Source organism: Heptranchias perlo, chromosome 38 (genome assembly GCF_035084215.1).
Source record: "Heptranchias perlo isolate sHepPer1 chromosome 38, sHepPer1.hap1, whole genome shotgun sequence".
NCBI lineage: Eukaryota > Metazoa > Chordata > Chondrichthyes > Hexanchiformes > Hexanchidae > Heptranchias > Heptranchias perlo.
The window spans coordinates 10787653-10811858 of record NC_090362.1 but is presented as its reverse complement, the minus strand read 5'-3'; the positions used below and the strand labels follow the sequence as shown (position 1 = coordinate 10811858).

At 51.0% G+C, this 24206-nt stretch overlaps 1 protein-coding gene across 9 annotated transcripts in view; it reads left to right on the top strand.

The window, feature by feature from the left end:
* apba2b (amyloid beta (A4) precursor protein-binding, family A, member 2b) overlaps positions 1-24206 on the top strand; it is a 53732-nt gene that overhangs the window by 21191 nt on the left and 8335 nt on the right. For 5 of the 9 annotated variants that reach the window (XM_067973424.1, XM_067973423.1, XM_067973419.1 and 2 more), the window contains 9 exons: positions 9566-9674; positions 13491-14470; positions 16350-16430; positions 17449-17488; positions 19044-19189; positions 20033-20068; positions 20346-20432; positions 22107-22292; positions 22753-22932. In XM_067973424.1, coding sequence (XP_067829525.1) covers positions 13556-14470; positions 16350-16430; positions 17449-17488; positions 19044-19189; positions 20033-20068; positions 20346-20432; positions 22107-22292; positions 22753-22932 — 1671 coding nt within the window. In that variant the 5' untranslated portion in view covers positions 9566-9674; positions 13491-13555. The remainder of the gene's footprint in view (positions 1-9565; positions 9675-13490; positions 14471-16349; positions 16431-17448; positions 17489-19043; positions 19190-20032; positions 20069-20345; positions 20433-22106; positions 22293-22752; positions 22933-24206) is intronic. The other 4 variants (XM_067973421.1, XM_067973420.1, XM_067973418.1 and 1 more) reach the window with 3 other exon arrangements.

The following is a 24206-nucleotide window of genomic DNA, read 5'->3' as shown; positions in this document are numbered from 1 at the left end:
GTCCGGTCTCTTGAAAATTTGGAAACCTGGTAACCATCGAATCTTCTATTCTTTGTATCACAGTGGAAGGCCCCATTTGTTTCATGAAGGCTGAAGGGAATGACTGTTTCCCCAGGAATTTTTTTAAGGCAGCAAACATTTGATCCAACAGAGTCTCCTTTTCCGAGAACTGGATGCCAGTTAGGACCACTTGCCTGTCCATATGAGACACCATAGCACAATCTAGTAATTTAAATGCTAGTACCAATCCAGGGATTCCTAATTTGAACTTTGCTAACCTTTTGTACAATTTGTTAAAGTCCATGATATACTCTTCCATTGAATGACCGTCCATTTTCCGAAATCTATCAAATGCTGACCAGGCCTCATGGGCACGTAACAGGTCATCTTTCTTGTAGATTTGATTCAGAAATTATATTAGAAAGGTAAAACCTTCATCATTATCCAAATGATCTGCATCCATCTCAGAAAATACCTTACGTCTGATTTTACTTCGTTCAGGAAGTGACAATGCCAAGGGCATGCCTTGTTTTCTCTTTGGCAGTGTAGCAAATCGTGTCCACATATCAGTCTCATTCTTCCACTGGTCATATGGTTCAAACTTTGAGAACATCGGAGGGAAATTGTACCTCGATGATTGAAACTTGTTTGCTTCCATTTTCCACAATGGCCACTGGACTTTCAAGTTTTTCTTCTTTATGTCCAAAAAAAATTGTAGTTTCCAACCTCCACCTTTAGGCAACTATTTTCTGCTACCATGTTATAACTGTAAACAATTTTACAACACCAAGTTATAGTCCAACAATTTTATTTGAAAATCACAAGCTTTCGGAGGCTTCCTCCTTCCTCAGGTGAATGTCAAGAAATCCTCGAACCTTTCGCATTTATAAATCACAGAACAATACCTGGTGATTACAGATAGTCTTTCCAACTGCCCGTTGCCAAGGCAATCAAAGTGTTCAGACAGAGAGGTGTTACCTACCGGGCCACCGAATATACAAACAACCAAATAAAGAGAGAGAGAGAGGCAGAAACATAGAAACATCCGGAAGGAAGAGAAAGACAGCAAATGACCCGTTATATTAAAAACAGATAACTTTTGTTCACTGGTGGGGTTACGTGTAGCGTGACATGAACCCAAGATCCCGGTTGAGGCCGTCCTCATGGGTGCGGAACTTGGCTATCAATTTCTGCTCGACGATTTTGCGTTGTCGTGTGTCTCGAAGGCCGCCTTGCAGTACGCTTACCCGAAGGTCGGTGGCTGAATGTCCTTGACTGCTGAAGTGTTCCCCGACTGGGAGGGAACCCTCCTGTCTGGCGATTGTTGCGCGGTGTCCGTTCATCCGTTGTCGCAGCGTCTGCATGGTCTCGCCAATGTACCATGCTCTGGAGCATCCTTTCCTGCAACGTATGAGGTAGACAACGTTGGCCGAGTCACAGGAGTATGAACCATGCACCTGGTGGGTGGTGTCCTCTCGTGTGATGGTGGTATCTGTGTCGATGATCTGTCATGTCTTGCAGAGGTTACCGTGGCAGGGTTGTGTGGTGTCGTGGACGCTGTTCTCCTGAAAGCTGGGTAATTTGCTGCGAACGATGGTCTGTTTGAGGTTGGGTGGCTGTTTAAAGGCGAATAGTGGAGGTGTGGGGATGGCCACAGCGAGGTGTTCGTCGTCATTGATGACATGTTGAAGGCTGCGGAGAACATGGCGTAGTTTCTCCGCTCCGGGGAAGTACTGGACGACGAAGGGTACTCTGTTGGTTGCGTCCCGTGTTAGTCTTCTGAGGAGGTCTATGCGATTTTTCGCTGTGGCCCGTCGGAACTGTCGATCGATGAGTCGAGCGTCATATCCCGTTCTTACTAGGGCGTCTTTCAGCGTCTGTAGGTGTCCATCGCGTTCCTCCTCGTCTGAGCAGACCCTGTGTATTCGCAGGGCCTGTCCATAGGGGATGGCCTCTTTGGGTGGAAGCTGGAAAAGTGGAGCATCGTGAGGTTGTCCGTGGGCTTGCGGTAGAGTGAGGTGCCCGTCTTTGATGGAGATTCGTGTGTCCAAGAAAGAAACTGATTCTGAGGTGTAGTCCATGGTGAGCTTGATGGTGGGATGGAACTTGTTGATGTTATCGTGTAGTCTCTTTAGTGATTCTTCGCCGTGGGTCCATAGAAAGAAAATGTCGTCGATGTATCTGGTGCATAGCGTTGGTTGGAGGTCCTGTGCAGTGAAGAAGTCCTGCTCGAACTTGTGCATGAAAATGTTGGCGTATTGGGGTGCGAATTTGGTCCCCATGGCTGTTCCGTGTGTTTGGGTAAAGAACTGGTTATCGAAGGTGAAGACATTGTGATCCAGGATGAAGCGGATGAGTTGTCGGATGGCGTCTGGAGATTGGCTGTTGTTGGTGTTGAGTATTGATGCTGTCGCAGCGATGCCGTCATCGTGGGGGATACTGGTGTAGAATGCCGAGACGTCCATCGTGGCGAGAAGTGTTCCTGGTTCAACTGGTCCGTGGGTACTGAGTTTTTGTAGGAAGTCTGTAGTGTCGCGACAGAAGCTGGGGGTTCCCTGTACGATGGGTTTCAGGATGCCCTCGATGTATCCAGAGAGGTTCTCACACAGGGTTCCGTTGCCTGATACGATAGGACGTCCGGGTGTGTTGGCTTTGTGTATCTTTGGGAGGCAGTAGAAGTCTCCCACGTGGGGAGTACGTGGGATGAGAGCGCGTAGGATGCTTTGAAGGTCTGGATCGAAGGTCTTGATCAGTTTGTTGAGCTGGTGGGTGTGTTCTTTGGTCGGATCTGTGGGTAACCGTCTGTAGTGTTCCTGGTTGTCCAGTTGTCGGTATGCTTCTTTGCAATAGTCCGTTCTGTTCTGTATGACGATGGCTCCTCCTTTGTCCGCTGGTTTGATGACGATGTTGCGGTTGGTCTTGAGAGCGTTGATGGCGTTGCGTTGTGCTCGGGTGACATTCTGGACTGTCTTCTGAGTGCGGCTGATGAATCTGGCATTGACGCATTTCCTGACAGCTTGAGCATACATGTCAAGCTGAGGGCAGCGACCCTCCGGAGGAGTCCAGTTTGACTCTTTCCTCTTCGGTTGCTGTACCGCGGATCCCTCTGTCTGCTGTTCCGGATTGTTGATTGTCTCATTGGGTTCGCTGCTGAAATCTTGGCGTTTGTGGAAGAATTCCCGGAGCCTCATTCTGATGAATTCCTCTGTGTCCGCCGCGAGACTAATGGGGTCCATTTTGGTAGTGGGGCAGAAATTGAGCCCTCGGCTGAGAACTTCGATTTTGTCTGGTTGAAGGGTGTGGTTGGACAAATTGACGATAGACTTCCCTGTGGTTGCAACCGTGGTACCAGGGGAAGCTTGGTCGATGCTGGTGGTGATGCCGAGTTTCTCAAGCTTCCTGCTCTTGGTTTTCATGTAGGCAGCGTAGTTCCGTTGCCTCGTCTGTTTGGCGGTATCTCGTAGCTGATCTGCTGTGTCCTGAGTACAGGTTGAGAGTATGGACTCTATCTTAGTTTCGAGGTTGCGGCGTCTGCTGTAGAGTTGGTGTACGAGATGTTTGTGGAGTCGTCCAGTACTTCCCCGGAGCGGAGAAACTACGCCATGTTCTCCGCAGCCTTCAACATGTCATCAATGACGACGAACACCTCGCTGTGGCCATCCCCACACCTCCACTACTCGCCTTTAAACAGCCACCCAACCTCAAACAGACCATCGTTCGCAGCAAATTACCCAGCTTTCAGGAGAACAGCGTCCACGACACCACACAACCCTGCCACGGTAACCTCTGTAAGACATGACAGATCATCGACACAGATACCACCATCACACGAGAGGACACCACCCACCAGGTGCATGGTTCATACTCCTGTGACTCGGCCAACGTTGTCTACCTCATACGTTGCAGGAAAGGATGCCCCAGAGCATGGTACATTGGCGAGACCATGCAGACGCTGCGACAACGGATGAACGGACACCGCGCAACAATCGCCAGACAGGAGGGTTCCCTCCCAGTCGGGGAACACTTCAGCAGTCAAGGACATTCAGCCACCGACCTTCGGGTAAGCGTACTGCAAGGCGGCCTTCGAGACACACGACAACGCAAAATCGTCGAGCAGAAATTGATAGCCAAGTTCCGCACCCATGAGGACGGCCTCAACCGGGATCTTGGGTTCATGTCACGCTACACGTAACCCCACCAGTGAACAAAAGTTATCTGTTTTTAATATAACGGGTCATTTGCTGTCTTTCTCTTCCTTCCGGATGTTTCTATGTTTCTGCCTCTCTCTCTCTCTTTATTTGGTTGTTTGTATATTCGGTGGCCCTGTAGGTAACACCTCTCTGTCTGAACACTTTGATTGCCTTGGCAACGGGCAGTTGGAAAGACTATCTGTAATCACCAGGTATTGTTCTGTGATTTATAAATGCGAAAGGTTCGAGGATTTCTTGACATTCACCTGAGGAAGGAGGAAGCCTCCGAAAGCTTGTGATTTTCAAATAAAATTGTTGGACTATAACTTGGTGTTGTAAAATTGTTTACAATTGTCAACCCCAGTCCATCACCGGCATCTCCACATCATGTTATAACTGGATAGCCTGATGGTGAAGGATAGAATACTGGAGCCTGGTCTTCAGTTGCTTCCAAGCCTTTATTCACAGAGATCCCGTTACACACCCTCCTATAAATGAATACAAGAGAGCTCCAATTGATACCCACCACCTGAATACATTAACACAGTACTGTACCCCAGTGTTATACAGCGACAGACCAGTACCCACCAGTACTGTACTCCAGTTTTATACAGTGATAGACCTGCACCCACCAATACTGTACCCGTGTTTTACAGTGACAGACAAGTACCCACCAGTACTGTACCCCAGTGTTATAAAGTGACAGACCAGTACCCACCAGTACTGTACCCCAGTGTTATACGGTTATGTGTTGACAGGGCTGTGTGCAATACATGGACTACGTGTCCCTTCCCCCAGCCCAGTGCCTGAGCTGTGAAGCAGATCACAGCCCCAGTGTGAATGGGAGAGAGAGGATCTGGTCTTCACAGTTTTACATTTCAGTCAGTGAATGAGGAGATGGAATCATTCCTGTCATTGTACCATTGTGTGGAGGGTCAGGTCAGTCTCAGTTGTGGCAGTTTCTGTACATAACATTTGGAAGGGCAGGTCAGTGCGAGCATCGTGTGGTACTGGAGTCACTGTGTGACTGCACCGTTTCTAACCACTCTATATGCAGGGAGTCACGACCGATCAGTGCCTAACACGGAGCCCTAGTCTGTGAGTGGTATCACTGATTACAAGGTCAGGCTACACAACAGTGTATTGCGATCTAACGTGAGGATTATAGGATGGTCCCAGGTTTGATTCTGATCTGTGCCGGGTCCATCAGTCCAGAGACAGGGACGCTGCGAGAAAGGGGAATCTGCCAGGGTTCCTGATCGCTGACAGAACTAATGCCTCCCAAGGTTGAATAGTCTGCTGACACTCATTGTTTAGGTTCACGTATAGAGTATGCCTAATCTGGTGAGCTACTGGAGCGAAACTGGACCCAGTGAAGAATCAACACCTCGAGAGGAGGGAGAAAATGTGCAGTGACTGAGTGTTGAGTCGTCCTGTGCCTTTGTTTATGTTCAGTGTGCTGTTCAGTGGCAGCAGATTGACGGGGGACTGGAGGATATTGGAACTGAGGCGGGGAGCTGGACAGGGTGGGGGGAAGAGAGCTGGACGGGGGGTGGGGGAGGAGGAGGAGGAGAGCCGGACGGGGGGTGGGCGAGAGCTGGACGGGGGAGGTGGAGAGCTGGGAGGTGGGGGGGGGAGAGCTGCACGGGGGAGGTGGGAGGTGGAGAGCTGGACGAGGGAGGTGAGGAGGTGGAGAGCTGGACGGGGGAGGTGGGGAGGTGGAGAGCTGGACGGGGGAGGTGGGGAGGTGGAGAGCTGGACGGGGGGTTGGGGAGGTGGAGAGCTGGACGGAGGGGCGGGGGGGAGGTGGAGAGCTGGGAGGGGGGGGGAGAGCTGCACGGGGGAGGTGAGGAGGTGGAGAGCTGGACGGGGGGTTGGGGAGGTGGAGAGCTGGACGGGGGAGGTGGGGAGGTGGAGAGCTGGACGGGGGGTTGGGGAGGTGGAGAGCTGGACGGGGGGTTGGGGAGGTGGAGAGCTGGACGGGGGGTTGGGGAGGTGGAGAGCTGGACGGGGGGTTGGGGAGGTGGAGAGCTGGACGGGGGGTTGGGGAGGTGGAGAGCTGGACAGGGGAGGTGGGGAGGTGGAGAGCTGGACGGGGGGTTGGGGAGGTGGAGAGCTGGACGGGGGGTTGGGGAGGTGGAGAGCTGGACGGGGGGTTGGGGAGGTGGAGAGCTGGACGGGGGGTTGGGGAGGTGGAGAGCTGGACGGGGGGTTGGGGAGGTGGAGAGCTGGACGGGGGGTTGGGGAGGTGGAGAGCTGGACGGGGGGTTGGGGAGGTGGAGAGCTGGACAGGGGAGGTGGGGAGGTGGAGAGCTGGACGGGGGGTTGGGGAGGTGGAGAGCTGGACGGAGGGGCGGGGGGGAGGTGGAGAGCTGGATGGGGTTTGGAGAGCTGGACCGGGGGTGGGGGGGGAGAGCTGGACGGGCGGGAGAGCAAGGCAAAGGGGGAGAGAGGGGGGCAGAATACAGCAGCTGCTGACTGTTCAAGTTCAAACTGTGATGGCAACGAGCCACATAGAGCAGCAGCCTGGAGCGGAAATATGCAAACTGTCAGCCCTGAGCTTTTCTCTGTTTAATGGAGACCTTGAGATGTCTTAAACCCCCGACAGACCTTCTAACATTCTGAAATATGTTAACAGAAATGAGCTCCCCCCCGCCAAAAATGTTCTTTGTTAAGAATCGCTCGGCTTTTGTAAACAAAAAGGCTTTAATTATACCGCACCCTGTCACACCCTTAAATATCCCAGTGTGTTTCATGTACAATGCAGCTTTGAGGCACAGCGACTGTTGATGTGTATGGAAAGCCCATTCTTCACTCACAGACAAATAGACAATCAGAGAATGACTAGTTCATCTGTTTTTACTAGTGTTGGTTGAATGATAAATATTGGCCGGGGCACGGGGAGACTCTGATCTCGGGGCTGGGGCTGGGGGAGTAGGGCGATGGGAATAAATTTACTGGTGCCTTGTGAGAGACATCACACGGCAGGTCGAAGGTACTTTAAATGATGAAATGGTTTAATAGGATAGATAGAGGGAAACTATTTCCTCTGGTGGGGGAATCCAGAACAAGGGGGCATAACCTTAAAATTAGAGATTAGAGCTAGGCCGTTAAGGAGTGAAATCAGGACGCACTCTTTCACACAAAAGGTAGCGGAAATCTGGAACTCTTCCCCCAAAAGGGATGCTGGGGGTCAATTGAAGCTTTCAAGACTGAGATCAATAGATCTTTGTTAGCTAAAGATATCAAGGAATATGGAGTAAAGGCGAGTAATTGGGGTTGAGGTACAGGTCCACCATGATCTAATAGAATGGCAGAACAGGCTTGAGGGGCTTAATGGCCTCCTCCTGCTCCTATGTTATTACTGAGTGACCCAGGTGAAGGGCCAAGCCTCACAGTGCAGGATAACACCAAGATTGGACAAGAAACAGAAGAAGAGTGTGAAGGAGGTGAGAAGTTCCCCTTTTTGAGGTATTGGTTCTAGACAGAGGTGGTGAGATGACTATTGATTTCAACACAGTGAAGATACAGGGAGGAGGAGGAGCGTAGAGGTCACGGACAATAGTAGGAGCAATAAAATAGTAAGAGACGAGAAAGATTGGAGCAGAGAGAGAGAGGCGATTAACCTTACCGGCTGTAGGAGCTGTCTTCATATCCTGAGCCCTCTGACCCACTGTAATGTTGCTGTAATACTGGGATCAGTGCTGGCACAGGCCGGAATCTGCACAGCTCCAAATGTCCCTGGTATTTTTAGTCATTAATCTGGATAAAGCTTAAAATTCTATGAAATTCTGTTCCTTATGGTTTTGTGATAATGTTTCCACACACGCATGAGTCGAGGCTGTTAAAGGGAATGTGTCTCTGATCAGGAATAGCAATGGGATGAGGTTAAATCATGATGAAGACTCTCATCCCTTAACATTCCCTTTCCAAAAACTTGCCAATCAGATTTCCATGATAACTGCCCCTTTAAATAGAGGGGTTATATTTTTGATTAACGGGCCGATTGAGTGAAGATGGGCACCTCGCTGGTTGGGAACACGGGTCAGAGACTGAGCCATAAGTCCTTGGCCCAAACACTCTGCACCGCACTCTCTAGTGAGGCCCATCCTGGACTTGCAGCTTTGCCCAACTCCTCAGGATGCTCCTTGGAGACTGAGTCTCCTATTTTGCACTAAAGCCTGAACACCTTGAGTTTTGCTGCGGGATTTCTGTGCTCTTCCTCACTGGCACATTGTGGATTTGTGCCTTTCACTGGTCATTGACGACCCCTTCCCCACCGTCCTCTCGCCCCTCGTTCCCCGCCCTCCTCCCCTTGTCCCCTTCCCCGTCTCCCTTCCCCACCGTCCTCTCTCCCCTCGTCCCCTTCCTCCTTCTCCACCATCCTCTCTCCCCTCGTCCCCCTCCCCCTTCTCCACCGTCCTCTCTCCCCTCATCCCCCTCCCCCTCCCCCTTCCCGACCGTCCTCTCTCCCCTCATCCCCCTCCCCCTCCCCCTTCCCCACCGTCCTCTCTCCCCTCGCCCCTTCCCCACTCTCCCCTCCCCATTCCCCCCCTCCCCGTCCCCTTCCCCCATCCCGCTTTATTCAAATAAATATTAAGGCATCTTCTTAATAAAGGGATTAAGAGAAAAACCATAAAGACTGGAAATCTGAAATAAAAACAGAAACTATGGGAAATACACAGCTGGCCTGTCAGTCGGGTTAGTGTTTGGGGTAAATGACTGTGTTGCTCCTGCAGTTTCAGGATGTCTGTGAACGGTCTGGTTTGTCCAATCTCTGAGAGTTAAAATAAACCCATTTAGAGACTGACAATGAAATCCTTACACCCGCTTGTCATGACATTTGTTTGAGAGCGAGGGCCATGAATTATTTATCACGGATCCCATTGCTGCCCAGCTTCAGCTCGATGCTGTGTCGAGCGCCATGTAATGTCTGTTATTTACGGTGGATTCAGCACCTCCCTCAATTCAGGAGCAGATATTCCCTCCAGAACATTAATCTCTTCGACACCAGCCCCACAGTCCCAGTCATTCGGAGGAGGCAGAGGTGAAGCATTTTTTCATCAGGGATCTTATTGGGACATTGTATGTGTGAGTTAACAAGGCTGCTAGATCTCGCAGTCAGAAGGTATTGTGCTTCCACGCTGAACAGCAAGTCTGGTTCCAGTCACAGGGAAATTGTCGGGCCTCTCTCACTCCACAATGCAGTGTTAGTTTGCAGCAGAGAGCTCTGTACATCCATTGTCCCGACAGTTACAGAGATTAAACGCAGGCTGAAAATGGAGGCTTTGTGAGAGTCGGTGAGGAGCTTCACCACATGCCTTGGCCCTGGAATCTACCACAGACACATCAATGCCATGTTTCTGTTCCCATAGTGACCAGCTGTGTTGTACAGTCATTATTTCAGGCACCGAGGATTAAACAGAACCTTCACCCTTAGACCTCGCCAGAGAACAACACTGCGTCTAGAGTGACTCAATTAAGGTACCCTCACCCCCACCCCTCCCTCTCCCTCTCATCCCTTCAATCCCAACCCCTCTTCCCCCAACCCCTCTTCCCCCAACCCCTCTTCCCCCAACCCCTCTTCCCCCAACCCCTCTTCCCCCAACCCCTCTTCCCCCAACCCCTCTTCCCCCAACCCCTCTTCCCCCAACCCCTCTTCCCCCAACCCCTCTTCCCCCAACCCTTCTTCCCCCTTTCCTCCACCCCCACTCCCCGCCTCCTCTCCCTGCCCATCAACCCACCCCCTCTCCTCACCCACCCCTCCCCCTTTTAAATTATTTATTTCCGCTGAATGTACCACTACTGAGCTCTTCTCCTTTTCCCAGCCCCCAGGCGTTCCTGCATGTGGACTCTCGTGTGTTCAGTGACACCGTCTGTGTGGGGCTTTTGTGACTTTTCGCACAGCTTTCGTTTTCTCCCAGATTTCTGTGTTTCTTTCTGATTGACAGTGACTCACTCTGGGGTGTGACTGTTGGACAATCTCAGTCGGGACCAGAAGGTTTCAATTGTGTTCAGCACCCTGGATAGGGGGAGAGATATCAGGCAAGGTCTCTGCTCCGACCATTGCCCAGTGATCGAGAAATGGAAGGTGTCCAGGAAACTGTACCCCATAGAGAGTCGGTGTCTTCAGGAGAGCAGGGGGGGAAGTGCCGGACGGTGTTGGATGGACGGTATTGGACGATGTTGGACGAACATTGTTGGACGGTGTTGGACAGTGCTGGATAGTGTGTGAAGCTGCAGGGGCTGCTCAAGCTGATGCATGTTAAACACAGACAGGTATTTGAGGATTCATTGTTTCCAGTGCAGGGGCAGTGTTTTGGATAATTCCCTGCAGAGGGGGTGTACACATGTGATTCACTGACACCAGTTTAATGTCTTTGTGAGAGGATAATTGTCTGAGTAATTAGAGTCAGGGTGATCCCAGCAGCAAATGAGAGGTTGCTGCAGGATGAGGACAGCTGGGAGTGTAGCCTGCTAATGAGACATTGTTTCCTGGCCATCCCTCGATCCGTCAGTCTGTGAGCACTCGCTTAGTGACAGATCGAGAATGAAATGAACAGAATTAGAAAGTAAGGGCAGAGGGACATTTGCATGAATTTAAAATGAGGGCTGATGCAAGCAAAAAGGAGGGGCTAATGCTGGGGGACTCGGGTGCGCTTAAAGGACCAATGAAATACTGCCTCAGGTACAAAGCTTGGGCTCGGTACACAGTCTTGTGTGACTGAGAGAAGGAACGTGGCAAAAGCAAATCTAACCGAGAATCCAGGGCAAATCTAACCGAGAATCCGGGGCAAATCTAACCGAGAATCCGGGGCAAATCTAACCGAGAATCCAGGGGCAAATCTAACCGAGAATCCAGGGGCAAATCTAACCGAGAATCCAGGGGCAAATCTAACCGAGAATCCAGGGGCAAATCTAACCGAGAATCCGGGGCAAATCTAACCGAGAATCCGGGGCAAATCTAACCGAGAATCCAGGGGCAAATCTAACCGAGAATCCAGGGGCAAATCTGAGCATCACATTCAGGGAGATGAATCTATTACATCAGAATCTGACATTGAAGAATTTGGAATTACTTCCTTTGAATTCAGTGCTTTCAGGAGATATCTTCTTTTTTTATTGCTGGTGTGTGCAGCGATAGAAGAGTTTCAATTGGCCTCAGAAGGGGCCTGTGATTGAGGGGGGGGGGGGAAGGTCAGTCAGGTCTCCGCCTCCTGAGCCCTATCCAGTGACCCTCCGACCTCGGTGTTGGGTTAGGACAGGATTGGGCTCAGCTGTGATGATCGCGTGGTCGAGCAGCCAGCTGACACTCACTGAAGAATGGACACACTCGGTTGAGGTATTGGCGGGTGCTGGGTGCCCTTGGAGCCTGTACCCAGGCCCGGGGGAGTGGAGGAGGAACCGACGCTTTGAATAATATGATATAGACCGTGCCCTTCATGCTACAGTGAGACTGTCTCGCTATATTGAAGCAGGACCCAGAGGGGTGATTAGAAGGTTACTGCATGGACTGCTCTCAGCTTCCGACTACAGTCAGTAATTAGGCAAATGAACATTCCCTCATAAATCAGCGCAGCCTTAGTGTTCCTGCATCAATCAGCTGACTGATGTTGGCACCATGTCTGTGAGGAGTCCACACCCACCTTGAGAAAGAACCAGCTCTCGGCCCTTGGGTTGTGCAAAGAAGCTTTCGGAATCAATGCAGTTTGACAAAGAATAGCAATTTGTAGCTTCCCCAGTGGCTCAGAGTGTTTCCAGTGAGTCGCTGAGTTGCACAGAGCAGGAGGTTCACGAGTTCCATCTCTGATTTGTGCCAGGTTAGTTGATCTCAGCCAGGGCTACAGTTGGACAGGGAGGGGAAATCAGCCGGGGCCCCCGCTGGAGAGTGCGAGCGAGCAGGCAGCAAGGTAGGCTCAGCTTAGAAGCCCCCTGATGCTCACTGTCCAGGCTCACGCATGAAGAAGGGACACTTAGCATGGGGCACCAGAGAGTGTCTGTGGAACCCATACCCCAGTGAGAGTCAGTGTCTGTGGACCCGTGCCCCAGTGAGAATCAATGTCTGTGGACCCGTACCCCAGTGAGAGTCAGTGTCTGTGGACCCGTACCCCAGTGAGAGTCAGTGTCTGTGGACCCGTACCCCAGTGAGAGTCAGTGTCTGTGGACCCGTACCCCAGTGAGAGTCAGTGTCTGTGGACCCGTACCCCAGTGAGAGTCAGTGTCTGTGGACCCGTACCCCAGTGAGAGTCAGTGTCTGTGGACCCGTACCCCAGTGAGAGTCAGTGTCTGTGGACCCGTACCCCAGTGAGAGTCAGTGTCTGTGGACCCGTACCCCAGTGAGAGTCAATGTCTGTGGACCCATGCCCCAGTGAGAGTCAATGTCTGTGGACCCATGCCCCAGTGAGAGTCAATGTCTGTGGACCCATGCCCCAGTGAGAGTCAGTGTCTGTGGACCCGTACCGCGGTGAGAGTCAATGTCTGTGGACCCGTGCCCCAGTGAGAGTCAATGTCTGTGGACCCATGCCCCAGTGAGAGTCAGTGTCTGTGGACCCGTACCCCAGTGAGAGTCAGTGTCTGTGGACCCGTACCCCAGTGAGAGTCGGTGTCTGTGGACCCGTACCCCAGTGAGAGTCAGTGTCTGTGGACCCGTACCCCAGTGAGAGTCAGTGTCTGTGGACCCGTACCCCAGTGAGAGTCAGTGTCTGTGGACCCGTACCCCAGTGAGAGTCAGTGTCTGTGGACCCGTACCCCAGTGAGAGTCAATGTCTGTGGACCCATGCCCCAGTGAGAGTCAGTGTCTGTGGACCCATGCCCCAGTGAGAGTCAGTGTCTGTGGACCCGTACCGCGGTGAGAGTCAATGTCTGTGGACCCGTGCCCCAGTGAGAGTCAATGTCTGTGGACCCATGCCCCAGTGAGAGTCAGTGTCTGTGGACCCGTACCGCGGTGAGAGTCAATGTCTGTGGACCCGTGCCCCAGTGAGAGTCAATGTCTGTGGACCCGTGCCCCAGTGAGAGTCAGTGTCTGTGGACCCGTACCCCAGTGAGAGTCAGTGCCTGTGGAACCTGTGGATTAGCTATTGACTGGCTTCACTAATGGAGCTATTGAGGGACTTGTAAATTATTCTTTCCTATCTTTACTGTCTCTGCAAAGGCCCCTGAACGGCCTGTGATATGAAGGGCTCAATGCTGTTTCTCTCTCTGGTTGATCCCTGATTACTGCACGTTTTACTACATTAAAGGGGCAATATAAATGCAAGTTGCTGTTGTTGTTGTACTCTGACGGCCTTTTCTTTTCGGCAGGTTCTCTCAATGAGCCATGACTGGACTGTGAACCGCCGGGGAGTGTAACCGGCTGACGGCTGGGGATGATGGCGAGCAGCCGGGTAGAGGCCATGGTCAGTCCTTGCTCCACCTCCCCTCACCGTCAGGAGGAGCCCAAACTCCAGACCTCCGAAGATTGGCAGGAGGATGGCACCAGCTTAAGGATCAGCAGGGAGGCCAGTCCCGTTGCCGTGGATACTGATCTCCATGACAACCCGGGGGATGGTGACTCGAGCTCGGACTACGTGAACAACACATCGGAAGAGGAGGAAGAGGAAGACTATGATGAAGGTCTCCCTGAGGAGGAGGAAGGTGTGACCTATTATATCAGATACTGTCCCGAGGAAGACAGTTACTTGGAAGATGTAGCGTGCACAGGAGGGGGCTACGGGACACGGGCTCTCCACGCAGGGGAGGCCAGTGACTGCCAGGAGGCTGTAGAAGAGGCCTGGGCAGAATCTAATGGGCTCTGCCAAGCTACGACTGAAGAGTCTGGAGATCATGTTTGTGATGAAGGGCCAGAAAATGGCCTTGAGGACTCGGACTGTGCTGCAGCCCAGACACAAATGAGCAATGAAGGGCCCCCTGAGGATTACTATCCCTCTGATCCCATCGACCAGTCCCCTCGGATATCTCGGCCCCACTGCATCAAATCGGAAGCAGAGGCAGAGGATGCGGAGGAGGATATCGATCAGATTGTGGCTGAAATCAAAATGAGCATGAGTATCAGCAGCCTGAACAGTGTCGGTGAGCAGGGCTCGGAGGAGGTTATAAACGGGAAGCCAGACAGTAATGAGCGAGGCTTGAATGGAGACCTGGTCACCTGTCAGGGGAAAGGGGAGGGGAGGCCCAGACTGTGCCAGACATCACCTGACGATGGGAAAAGTGGAGAGCCTCCTTTCAGTGAAAAGCCTGGACTCAGGGCTCCTGAGGAAAGGAAGCAGTGGAGTTGTGGGCAGGTATGGATTGTCACAATCAACAGTTTCTCACAATCTAAAGATCAGCTTTTTCCTTCCTGAAGGTGCTGACTTATTCTGGAGTTCCCCAATAGCTAACTGCCACCCGACCTCCGGTACCTTGCTCAAATGGCCATTCCTCCAAGTCACGAGCCAAGTCAGAGTGGTTGCAGGCTATTTGACTGTGGAGGGCCTGATCCTACACTTCACTCCACATCCACATCCACTTTACAGCAGGCACACTGGACAGGGATCAGGGGCAGGAACCCTCCCTAACCCAGGGGGGGGCACTGGACAGGGATCAGGGGCAGGAACCCTCCCTAACCCAGGGGGGGCACTGGACAGGGATCAGGGGCAGGAACCCTCCCTAACCCAGGGGAGCACTGGACAGGGATGAGGGGCAGGCACCCTGGCTGATTTTCTTGGGCTGGGACTAGCTAACTGAGCAGAGAACAGGGATGGAGAGATTGTTATTCTGTGATATGGGGCTCAGTGCCACTTTAGACCGTGTACTTTCACACTGAGCCAGTAAGTTGTTGTTTTTAACTGGGGGAGAAACGGAACTCATTGAGATGCCTGAGGATTCCACAGTGACACAATTCCACCAGTCGGTAGATGAGTTTTCTCATGTCTTTTTATAATTATAGCTGATATAAAATGACTTAATTCAATTTCCTTAATATATTAAGTTGGAAGTTGTATCCTTCGGGGAATATGAACCGTTCAGCAAATCAGTGGTATTAATGATTTTTGAAATAAATACAGATATTTAATATCTCAGTAACATTTATAAATATGGAACATAATTACTGTCATTTTAAATACTCATCCAATATATCGTAACAATTAGAGGGGCAGCAAATGTTACTAGGTTGCCTCTTAATCCCAGATATTTAAAGTGAGATAATGACACACTCTCTCCGTCTCTCGGTCTTGTCCTGTTGTCCAGCCGGATGTGATGGAATCACTGGTCAGTCACAACCATTTTATACAACACCTCCTCCTGTCACAGCAGCAGTGGGCAATTCAACCCACAACTCACCGGCCCCATTCATATCGTGCAAAATGGCTGCCCCCAGGGTGACTCTAACCAGCAGGGGAGGGGGTGTATAGCTCTCCTTTTGCGACACTTGGGATCGGACGTGATAGTTCAGAGGAATACAATTGACTTTCTAAATTGGACAGTGGAAACGCCTCCCTTGGTAGTCTTGGCACTGTACCCACACTTTCTGTTAACCCCTACATCTGCCCTCCTCTCCAACGGGGTTGACCCAATACTTAGGGACACAGAGAGGGGAGGCCCATGTCTGGCCCAGATCTGCTGATTTTAGCACAAGACTATTCCAAACAACAGCACATGGCTCACAGTATCATTCGGGCCCACAGAGTGGCTGCTTCAGTAGAGGGCACTCTTCTCAAGTTGGCAAGAGTTGATGGGTCAGTGTAGAGGGAGCTTTACTCTGTATCTAACCCGTGCTGTACCTGCCCCGGGAGTGTTTGATGGGACAGTGTAGAGGGAGCTTTACTCTATCTAACCCGTGCTGTACCTGCCCTGGGAGTGTTTGATGCGACAGTGTAGAGGGAGCTTTACTCTGTGCCTAAATATCTAGATGAATAAATGTATGGTCACGTAGATAGACGGTCATTAGCTAGATAGATAGATGGATGAATGGTCAGATAGGGGGATAGACAGATGTACAGTTATAGATAAAGAGATAGATAGATAATTGCGTGTAGAGATAATTGCATATAAAGAGATTGATAGATATATGGATGTACAGTTTGATAGATAGGGGGAGAGACAAATGTATGGATAGACAGATTGAAAAAGGGCGAGGGAAAATAATGGTTATAAAGAGGTGTTTCCTTCGCCTGTTGACAGGTAACCTCTGACACCGAGCAGCCCCGAAAACAACAGCGCTCAGACCTCAATGGCCCAGTCAACAATAACAATATTTCTGAGGTGAGTTCAGCTTCTTTTCTTATGTTCTTTATCCTTTAATGTCCTGCCCGTGGCTCAGTGGGGCAATACACCATCCAGTGTGGTACTGAGCCTGCAGACATGTAGAGCCCCAGTTTTGGGTTTGCAGCCTACGTGGAAGTGGCTGGAATCGGCTGGGGGAGGGGCGGTGGTCGAGGTTTTACTATTGGTTTCAGCACACAGGATAAAGGAGGAAAAATCAGCCTGGGTTCCTGCTCCCAATCCCTATCCAGCGACTCTTAATGGAAAGTGCATGGACGTCAGGTGAGGACAAGATCAGGCTCAGCTGAAATGCTTCCATGATCTTGAATATCCTGCCGACACCTCACAACCCGTACCCCAGTGAGGGTCGGCGTCTGTGGAACCCGGACCCCAGTGAGGGTCGGCGTCTGTGGAACCCGGACCCCAGTGAGGGTCGGCGTCTGTGGAACCCGTACCCCAGTGAGGGTCGGCGTCTGTGGAACCCGGACCCCAGTGAGGGTCGGCGTCTGTGGAACCCGGACCCCAGAGAGGGTCGGTGTCTGTGGAACCCGTACCCCAGTGAGGGTTGGTTTCTGTGGAACCCGTACCCCAGTGAGAGTCAGCGCCTTCCCGAGAGAAGGGCTAAATTTGTGGAAGAAAATTATTGGTGTCATTATCTGGGTTATTGCTGTTCATTGCACCAAAGGAAGAGCTTCACATCCACCGTCTACCCATCCATCTGTCAAACTAACCATCCATTCATCCATTTGTCCATCCTTCTGATTGATTGTCCATCTGTCGGATTGATTGACTGTCCATCTATCTATCTGATTGACCGTCCATCCATCCACCTGACTGGGAGTTGACCAGCCGCCTTTGGGAGCAGAGTCCGTTTCTCGGTCATCTCATCATGAGGAGTGAATTCGAAGTAAAGCTGTGCTGGGAGTGTCCAATCAGAGCGTGTTGTTTCAGGTGCTGCGATTGGTTGATGTTTAGTTACTGTGGGAGAACAGCTGTTAACATCTGGTTTCTCTTCCAGCAAATAAAGAAACCGTCCTCCTTTCCCAACTTTGTGGATGGTGAGTGCTTCTGGAATATTGACAGATGGAAATTATTGGTCAAACGAGGGCTGGTTGTTGTGAGAATCCTTATCATAAAAGGTCATTCAGTGCAGGAAAAATGTTCTAGTAAAAGTTCCTCAATATCAATAATATACATTAGACTATCAGCAGCTGATCTGCATATTTAAATGTTTGGTGTCTGGTGTGTGTCAAGATGTTCGTAATTTTGGCTTAAATGTGATGTTTTCCCAACCCTCTGCCTGATGTGATCCCCGATCCCCGACCCCCGACCTGGGCTGCCTGATGTGACCCCCAATACCCTATCCCTGACCCCGACCTGAGCTGCCTGATGTGACCCCTGACCCACGACCTGGGCTGCCTGATGACCCCCAGTCCCCCAACCCACGACCTGGGCTGCCTGAGGTGACCCCAGTATCCCGACCCCACCCCCATGACCTGGGCTGCCTGATATGACCCCCCAGTACCCCATCCCACGACCCACAACCTGGGCTGCCTGTGACAACATGAGAGATATACTGGGATATAATCAATATCAATAACAGAGCATCGATATACCGGAGGGCACAGCTCATACTGACCAGCCCCTGATCACAGGGCAAGGCTCATACTGACCAGCCCCTGATCACAGGGCAAGGCTCATACTGACCAGCCCCTGATCACAGGGCAAGGCTCATACTGACCAGCCCCTGATCACAGGGCACGGCTCATACTGACCAGCCCTTGATCACAGGACATACCCTGAGCTGATCTGACTCAAGCCAGTAACTGATACACTGTGCTGCTACTGCTGATCACCCACTCCACCGATGGGGAGTGGTGGTGTGAGTGCATTGTGTCCTGTGCGTGGTGCCACACGGTGTGAGGCCTGCGTTGAGCTTCTTCAAATCCTCCCTGACCACGTGGGTCCAAGTGGTTCTCGATCTCGAAGTCCGTGGCGTTCAGGAGGGAGCTTCGATTGGGAGCCTGCAGGGCTGTCTTCACGTCTGACCGGGAGACGTGCCCAAACAGTTGCAGTGGTTCGGAGACGGCTGGTTCAGAGACGGCTGTTTTGGAGAACAGCATTTACCCTCCACACGAGCAAAACCCGACAAAAACCCCTGGATCTATTTCCGTTTCATCCTTAGCTATTTCAACACTACTCATGAAGAGTCTCACCCATTTTTCCTTTCAGTGCACAGTACTCTGCACTTGGCTCCGTTAAATTTCATCTGCCCTTGTTTGTCCTGAGCTCCCTTCTCACATTCAGATACCTCTTCTGGTTTGGTACCAGTTTGCATTGAGCTTCTGAATCCAAGTTATTAACGCAAATTAGAAAGTTAGGGTCCCAGCAATGATCCCTGGGATACCCGACTGCATCTCCCCCACCCAGACATAACTCACTGACGTATATATTCAGCCTATTCACTTAGACTTGTTTGTTCTGCTAATAATGTCTAATATTTTCTCTCGACGTACTGTCTACATGTGAATAAAGTGCTCACTGCGCATGACACCAGGACCCTCACCCGGGACGTTTGTGGGGTTTGATGATTCCATGATGTTTCTGGTTAAGTTCCAGGTCCCTGTGAACCTGAGGATCTGATCGACGGGATCATTTTCGCAGCTAATTACCTGGGCTCCACGCAGCTGCTGTCTGAGCGGAACCCCTCCAAAAACATCCGCATGATGCAGGCCCAGGAGGCCGTGAGTCGCATCAAGGTACCTTGCTTAACACAGCCTCTCTCAGTTTCGCCTCATGGTATCTGTAGTCCAAACTTCGCCATTCTGCTGATATAGTTCTGGCCTGTGTGAATATTAGTTTAGAAACAGGCTGATGCATTGTTAAAATAGCAAAGGGACTGTGCACAAACTGTGTCCATCGCTAATATTCACACAGCATCATTTCAGAGTCTGCATTAGGTTCCTTGATCTTTTCAGTCACTGTTGTAAATACACCTTGTGATCCCACAGTCTCCTTGTCCCCTGAAGGTGCAGGTTCCACAGGTACTGCCATCCACCATCCAACTGGCCATTCTTGATGTGTGAATCTTGAGAGTAGCTGCAGGATATTTGACCTTGGGGGGCCTCACAGCCAATCCTGATCCTGTCCTAAGCTGATGTCAACACACAGGCACCATCCAGACATCAGGAGCAGGGGCCTTGGTGGATCTTCCTTCTGTATCTCGGGCACTGAGGCCAATTGTAAACCCCTACTGGTGCTCAGCTGAGCTCAGCACAGGCCAGGAATCCAACCTTCCTGCTGTGTGAGTGAGGGTGAGATGGTGGGACCGAGCCCCACGCCCCGGTGGGGTGGGACCGAGCTTTGTTCTCAGATTCTAATCGCTTGCAGCCCAGGATATTGAATTCATGGCCATTTCATGGGCAGCACTAATGATGGCCTGTGGCCAGAGCCCTGTGACCGGGTACACACCGGGCCTGTACACACTGGGCACACACCCGGAGAACACACTAGGAACACACTGGGAACACTCTGTGTGTCAGTGTCTTACGCCTTCTCTCAGTGTCTAACTTTGGTTTTTTATATATTTTTTTGCCACTCAGAGGGTGCAGAAAACATCAAAAACCAAGAAGAAAGGGGTAAGTACCTCAGCCTGCTGGAGTCTGTCTGTCTGTCCAGTATTGTATAGCAATCCTTTCTGTGACTTCTGCCTATTATTTGTTCCATGGGACACAAGACCAGCACAATTTAATTGCGTGTTACGTTGTACGTTGACTTTAATGGAAACTAAATTCGGGAGAGATGTATATTGGGGGCTGAATCGATATCGCCCAAAGTCACAATTACCCCCAATGTTTTGGATTTTTAAATGGGTTTTAGTGATGAAAAACTGAACTGTGAACTTTTCCCTTCCAGGGTTCGGAAGGAGATTCTCAGCCAATGACGGAAGTTGATCTCTTCATCTCCACACAGAGGATTAAAGTTTTAAACGCGGACTCGCAGGTAATAGGGTGTGGAGAGACTGGTGGGAGGGGTGGAGGGAGTGATGGAGGGAGGAGAGAGGGGTTGGGCGGAGGGAGTGATTGAGGGAGGGGGTGGGGGAGGGGGGAGGGAGTGATTGAGGGAGGGGGTGGGAGGAGGGAGTGATTGAGGGAGGGGGTGGGGGGAGGGAGTGATTGAGGGAGGGGATGGGGGGAGGGAGTGATTGAGGGAGGGGGTGGGGGGAGGGAGTGATTGAGGGAGGGGGTGGGGGGAGGGAGTGATTGAGGGAGGGGGTGGGGGAGGGAGTGATTGAGGGAGGGGGTGGGGGGAGGGAATGATGGGGTGTGGAGGGAGGGTGGGGGTGGGGGAAGGGAATGATGGAGGGAGTGATGGACAGGGGAGGGTGTGGTGGGAGGGAGTGATCGAGGGAGGGGGTGGAGGGTTGGGGGAGGGAGTGATGGACAGGGAGGGTGTGGTGGGAGGGAGTGATGGAGGGAGGGGGTGGGGGAGAGAGGGAGGATGACTGTTTGCATTGTGTCTGCCTGTGGGACATTCCAGGATTCAGAGTGAAGGGTTGGAACAGTCGGGCTGTTTCCTGTCTCCGGTTCCCCCGATTCCGATTTGCAGCTTAAAATGAGCGAGTAATGAGCTGGTTTGGGGTTCAGCTCCTTCATTGCATTTATTGTAAAGTTGCTGTTACGACTGACTGTACACCGGTCCCTGACCTCCCCCCCAACCCCCGAGGGAGCCTCACCCTCAAACTTACAGGGCCGTGAAATCCAAGCCAGGCTGCCCGAGACCTTCTGTCGAATCAGCGGACCCGAGGGAGCCTGGAGGAGAAGCCCAGCTCAGAATGATGGGCCATGCGCACAGAAACCTGAGGTCAGCCAATCAGCTTGGAGACCACGAGAAAAGCCTGATGAATAAGGGGTTAGAAAGAACTTGCATTTATATAGCGCCTTTCACGACCTCAGGACGTCCCAAAGCGCTTTACAGCCAATGAAGTACAAAGTGTAGTCACTGTTGTAATGTAGGGAAACACGGCAGCCAATTTGTGCACAGCAAGATCCCACAAACAGCAATGTGATAATGACCAGATAATCTGTTTTAGTGATGTTGGTTGAGGAATAAATGTTGGCCAAGGCACTGGAGAGAACTCCCCTGCTCTTCTTCGAATAGTGCTGTGGGATCTTTTACATCCACCTGAGAGGGCAGGCGGAGCCTTGGTTTAACGTCTCATCCGAAATACAGTACCTCTGTCAGTGCAGCACTCCCTCAGTACTGCATTGGGAGAGTCAGCCTAGATTTTGTGCTCAAGAGTGGGACTTGAAACCATGACCTGCTGACTCAGAGGTGAGCGTACTACCCACTGAGCCACAGCTGACACCTTACGTGCTGTCAACCTACAAAATAATGAATGAAATGACAATCAGAATAATGAATGAAATGACCATCAGTTCATGGACTGGCCACTGTCCTGTTCCTCGGGTAATATGACCTGTCGGGTTGAGAGGCCCTGATATATCTCTAACCCGATTGATTAAGGGGTGTGATATCTAGGAGTATGTGCGACCTATCCACAGCTGATAATTTTTTTATTATTCGTTCATGGGATGTGGGAGTCGCTGGCGAGGCCGGCATTTATTGCCCATCCCTAATTGCCCTTGATAATCCCGGTGTTACTGCCTGTTCCAGGAACCAATGATGGACCACGCCTTGCGCACAATCTCCTACATTGCCGATATCGGGAACATTGTTGTTCTGATGGCGAGACGCCGAGTACCTCGAGCGGCCTCTCAGGATTGTATCGAGACGACACCTGGGACCCAGGAAGGCAAGAAACAGTACAAGATGGTCTGTCACGTCTTCGAGTCTGAGGATGTGAGTATGAGGGTGACTGGTTTCCCGATTTCTCCTCCTCTCCTCACCAGCTGTCTCTTGCAGTGAGAACACAGCCCAGACACTATCTGCAGGGTATTCAACCACGTGGGTATCGCGCCTCACGCCCACACTCACCGGACAATGACCGGGAACTGGAATCCTGGCTGAATTTACAGATCCTGACCGGGTCACAGGGAACGCTGCATGCAGCTGCTGGAGTCAGCCTGGTCCTTATACAGTGGGTCTATACCGGGGAGCTTCACACTTTATTACATTAAATACTTTATTACATTGAAAGCCCTTCGTTGTTGAGTGAGTGATAGAGCGTATCAGGACCAGGGATCCAATCTGGCCCCTTCTGGCTCAGTCCCACACCAGGCAACGCATTCACTCACTGAGTCATGGGGAACTCTTTAACTATTATGTCCAGTAACGTGCTTTGTGCATTGAATCCTTCCAGGCACAACTGATAGCTCAGTCTATTGGACAGGCGTTTAGTGTTGCCTACCAAGAGTTCCTGAGAGCCAATGGGATTAATCCCGAGGACCTGAGTCAAAAGGAGTACAGTGACATCATCAACACGCAGGAGATGTACAACGATGACCTCATCCACTTTTCAAACTCCGAGAACTGTAAAGAGGTGTGTTAATACTCCCGGCACACGCGCTCCCGGTACAGTTTCAGGGCTCAGTTTAGAAGCAGTCTGAGGTGGCTAACAATATGCTCAACCTCAACAATATGCCTCAGCCGAACCTCAGAGTTGCCTCCCCTGCCCCAGTGTGACATCTTCCTATTCCCTGCACCAGCCATCCTGTGGCCTCTTCCGAGTCAGATTGCCCATTGAACGCAAGAACATAAGAAATAGGAGCAGGAGTTGGCCATTTGGCCCCTCGAGCCTGCTCCACCATTCAATAAGATCATGGCTGATCTTCAACCTCAACTCCACTTTCCTGCCCGATCCCCATATCCCATGATTTCCCTTGAGTCCAAAAATCTATCTATCTCAGTCTTCAATACATTCAACGACTCGGCATCCACAGCCCTCTGGGGTAGAAAATTCCAAAGATTCACAACCCTCTGCGTGAAGAAATTCCTCCTCATCTCAGTCTTAAATGGCAGACCCCTCATCCTGAGATCAAGACCCCTAATTCTAGACTCTCTGGCCAGGGAAAAAACTCTCAGCATCTACCCTGTCAAGCCCCCTCAGATTCTTGTATGTTTCAATGAGATCGCCTCTCATTCTTCTAAACTCCAGAGAGAATAGGCCCATTCTAATCAACCTCATAGGACAATCCTCTCATTCCAGGAATCAATCTAGTGAACCTTTGTTGCACTGCCTCTAAGGCAAGTATATCCTTCCTTAGATAAGGAGACCAAAACTGTACGCAGTACTCCAGGTGTGGTCTCACCAAATCCCTGTGCAATTGTAGTAAGACTTCCATACTCTTATACTCTAACCCCCTTGCAATAAAGGCCAACATACCAGTTGCCTTCCTTATTGCCTGCATGTTAACTTTTTGTGTTTCTTGTACGAGGACACCTAAATCTCTCTGAATGCCAACATTTAATAGTTTCTCACCATTTAAAAAATATTGTATTATTCTATTCTCCCTACCAAAGTGAATAACCTCACATTTCCCCACATTATACTCCATCTGCCACCTTCTTGCCCACTGACCTAACCTGACTATATCCCTTTGCAGACTCTTTGTGTCCTCCTCGCAGCTTGTAATTCTAATTTGTAAATTGCCCATTTAGTGCCAGTTTCAGCCTATCAGCCTGGGCTAGTTTGAACTCATGTTCACAGGTGAGAGGTCAAGCTTTTCTGGGGCTCCATGCTTGCTGATATCAATAATTCTCTGTTACCCAGCTATCAACACTTTCAAAACTGCCATCATCACTCTCTACTCTCCT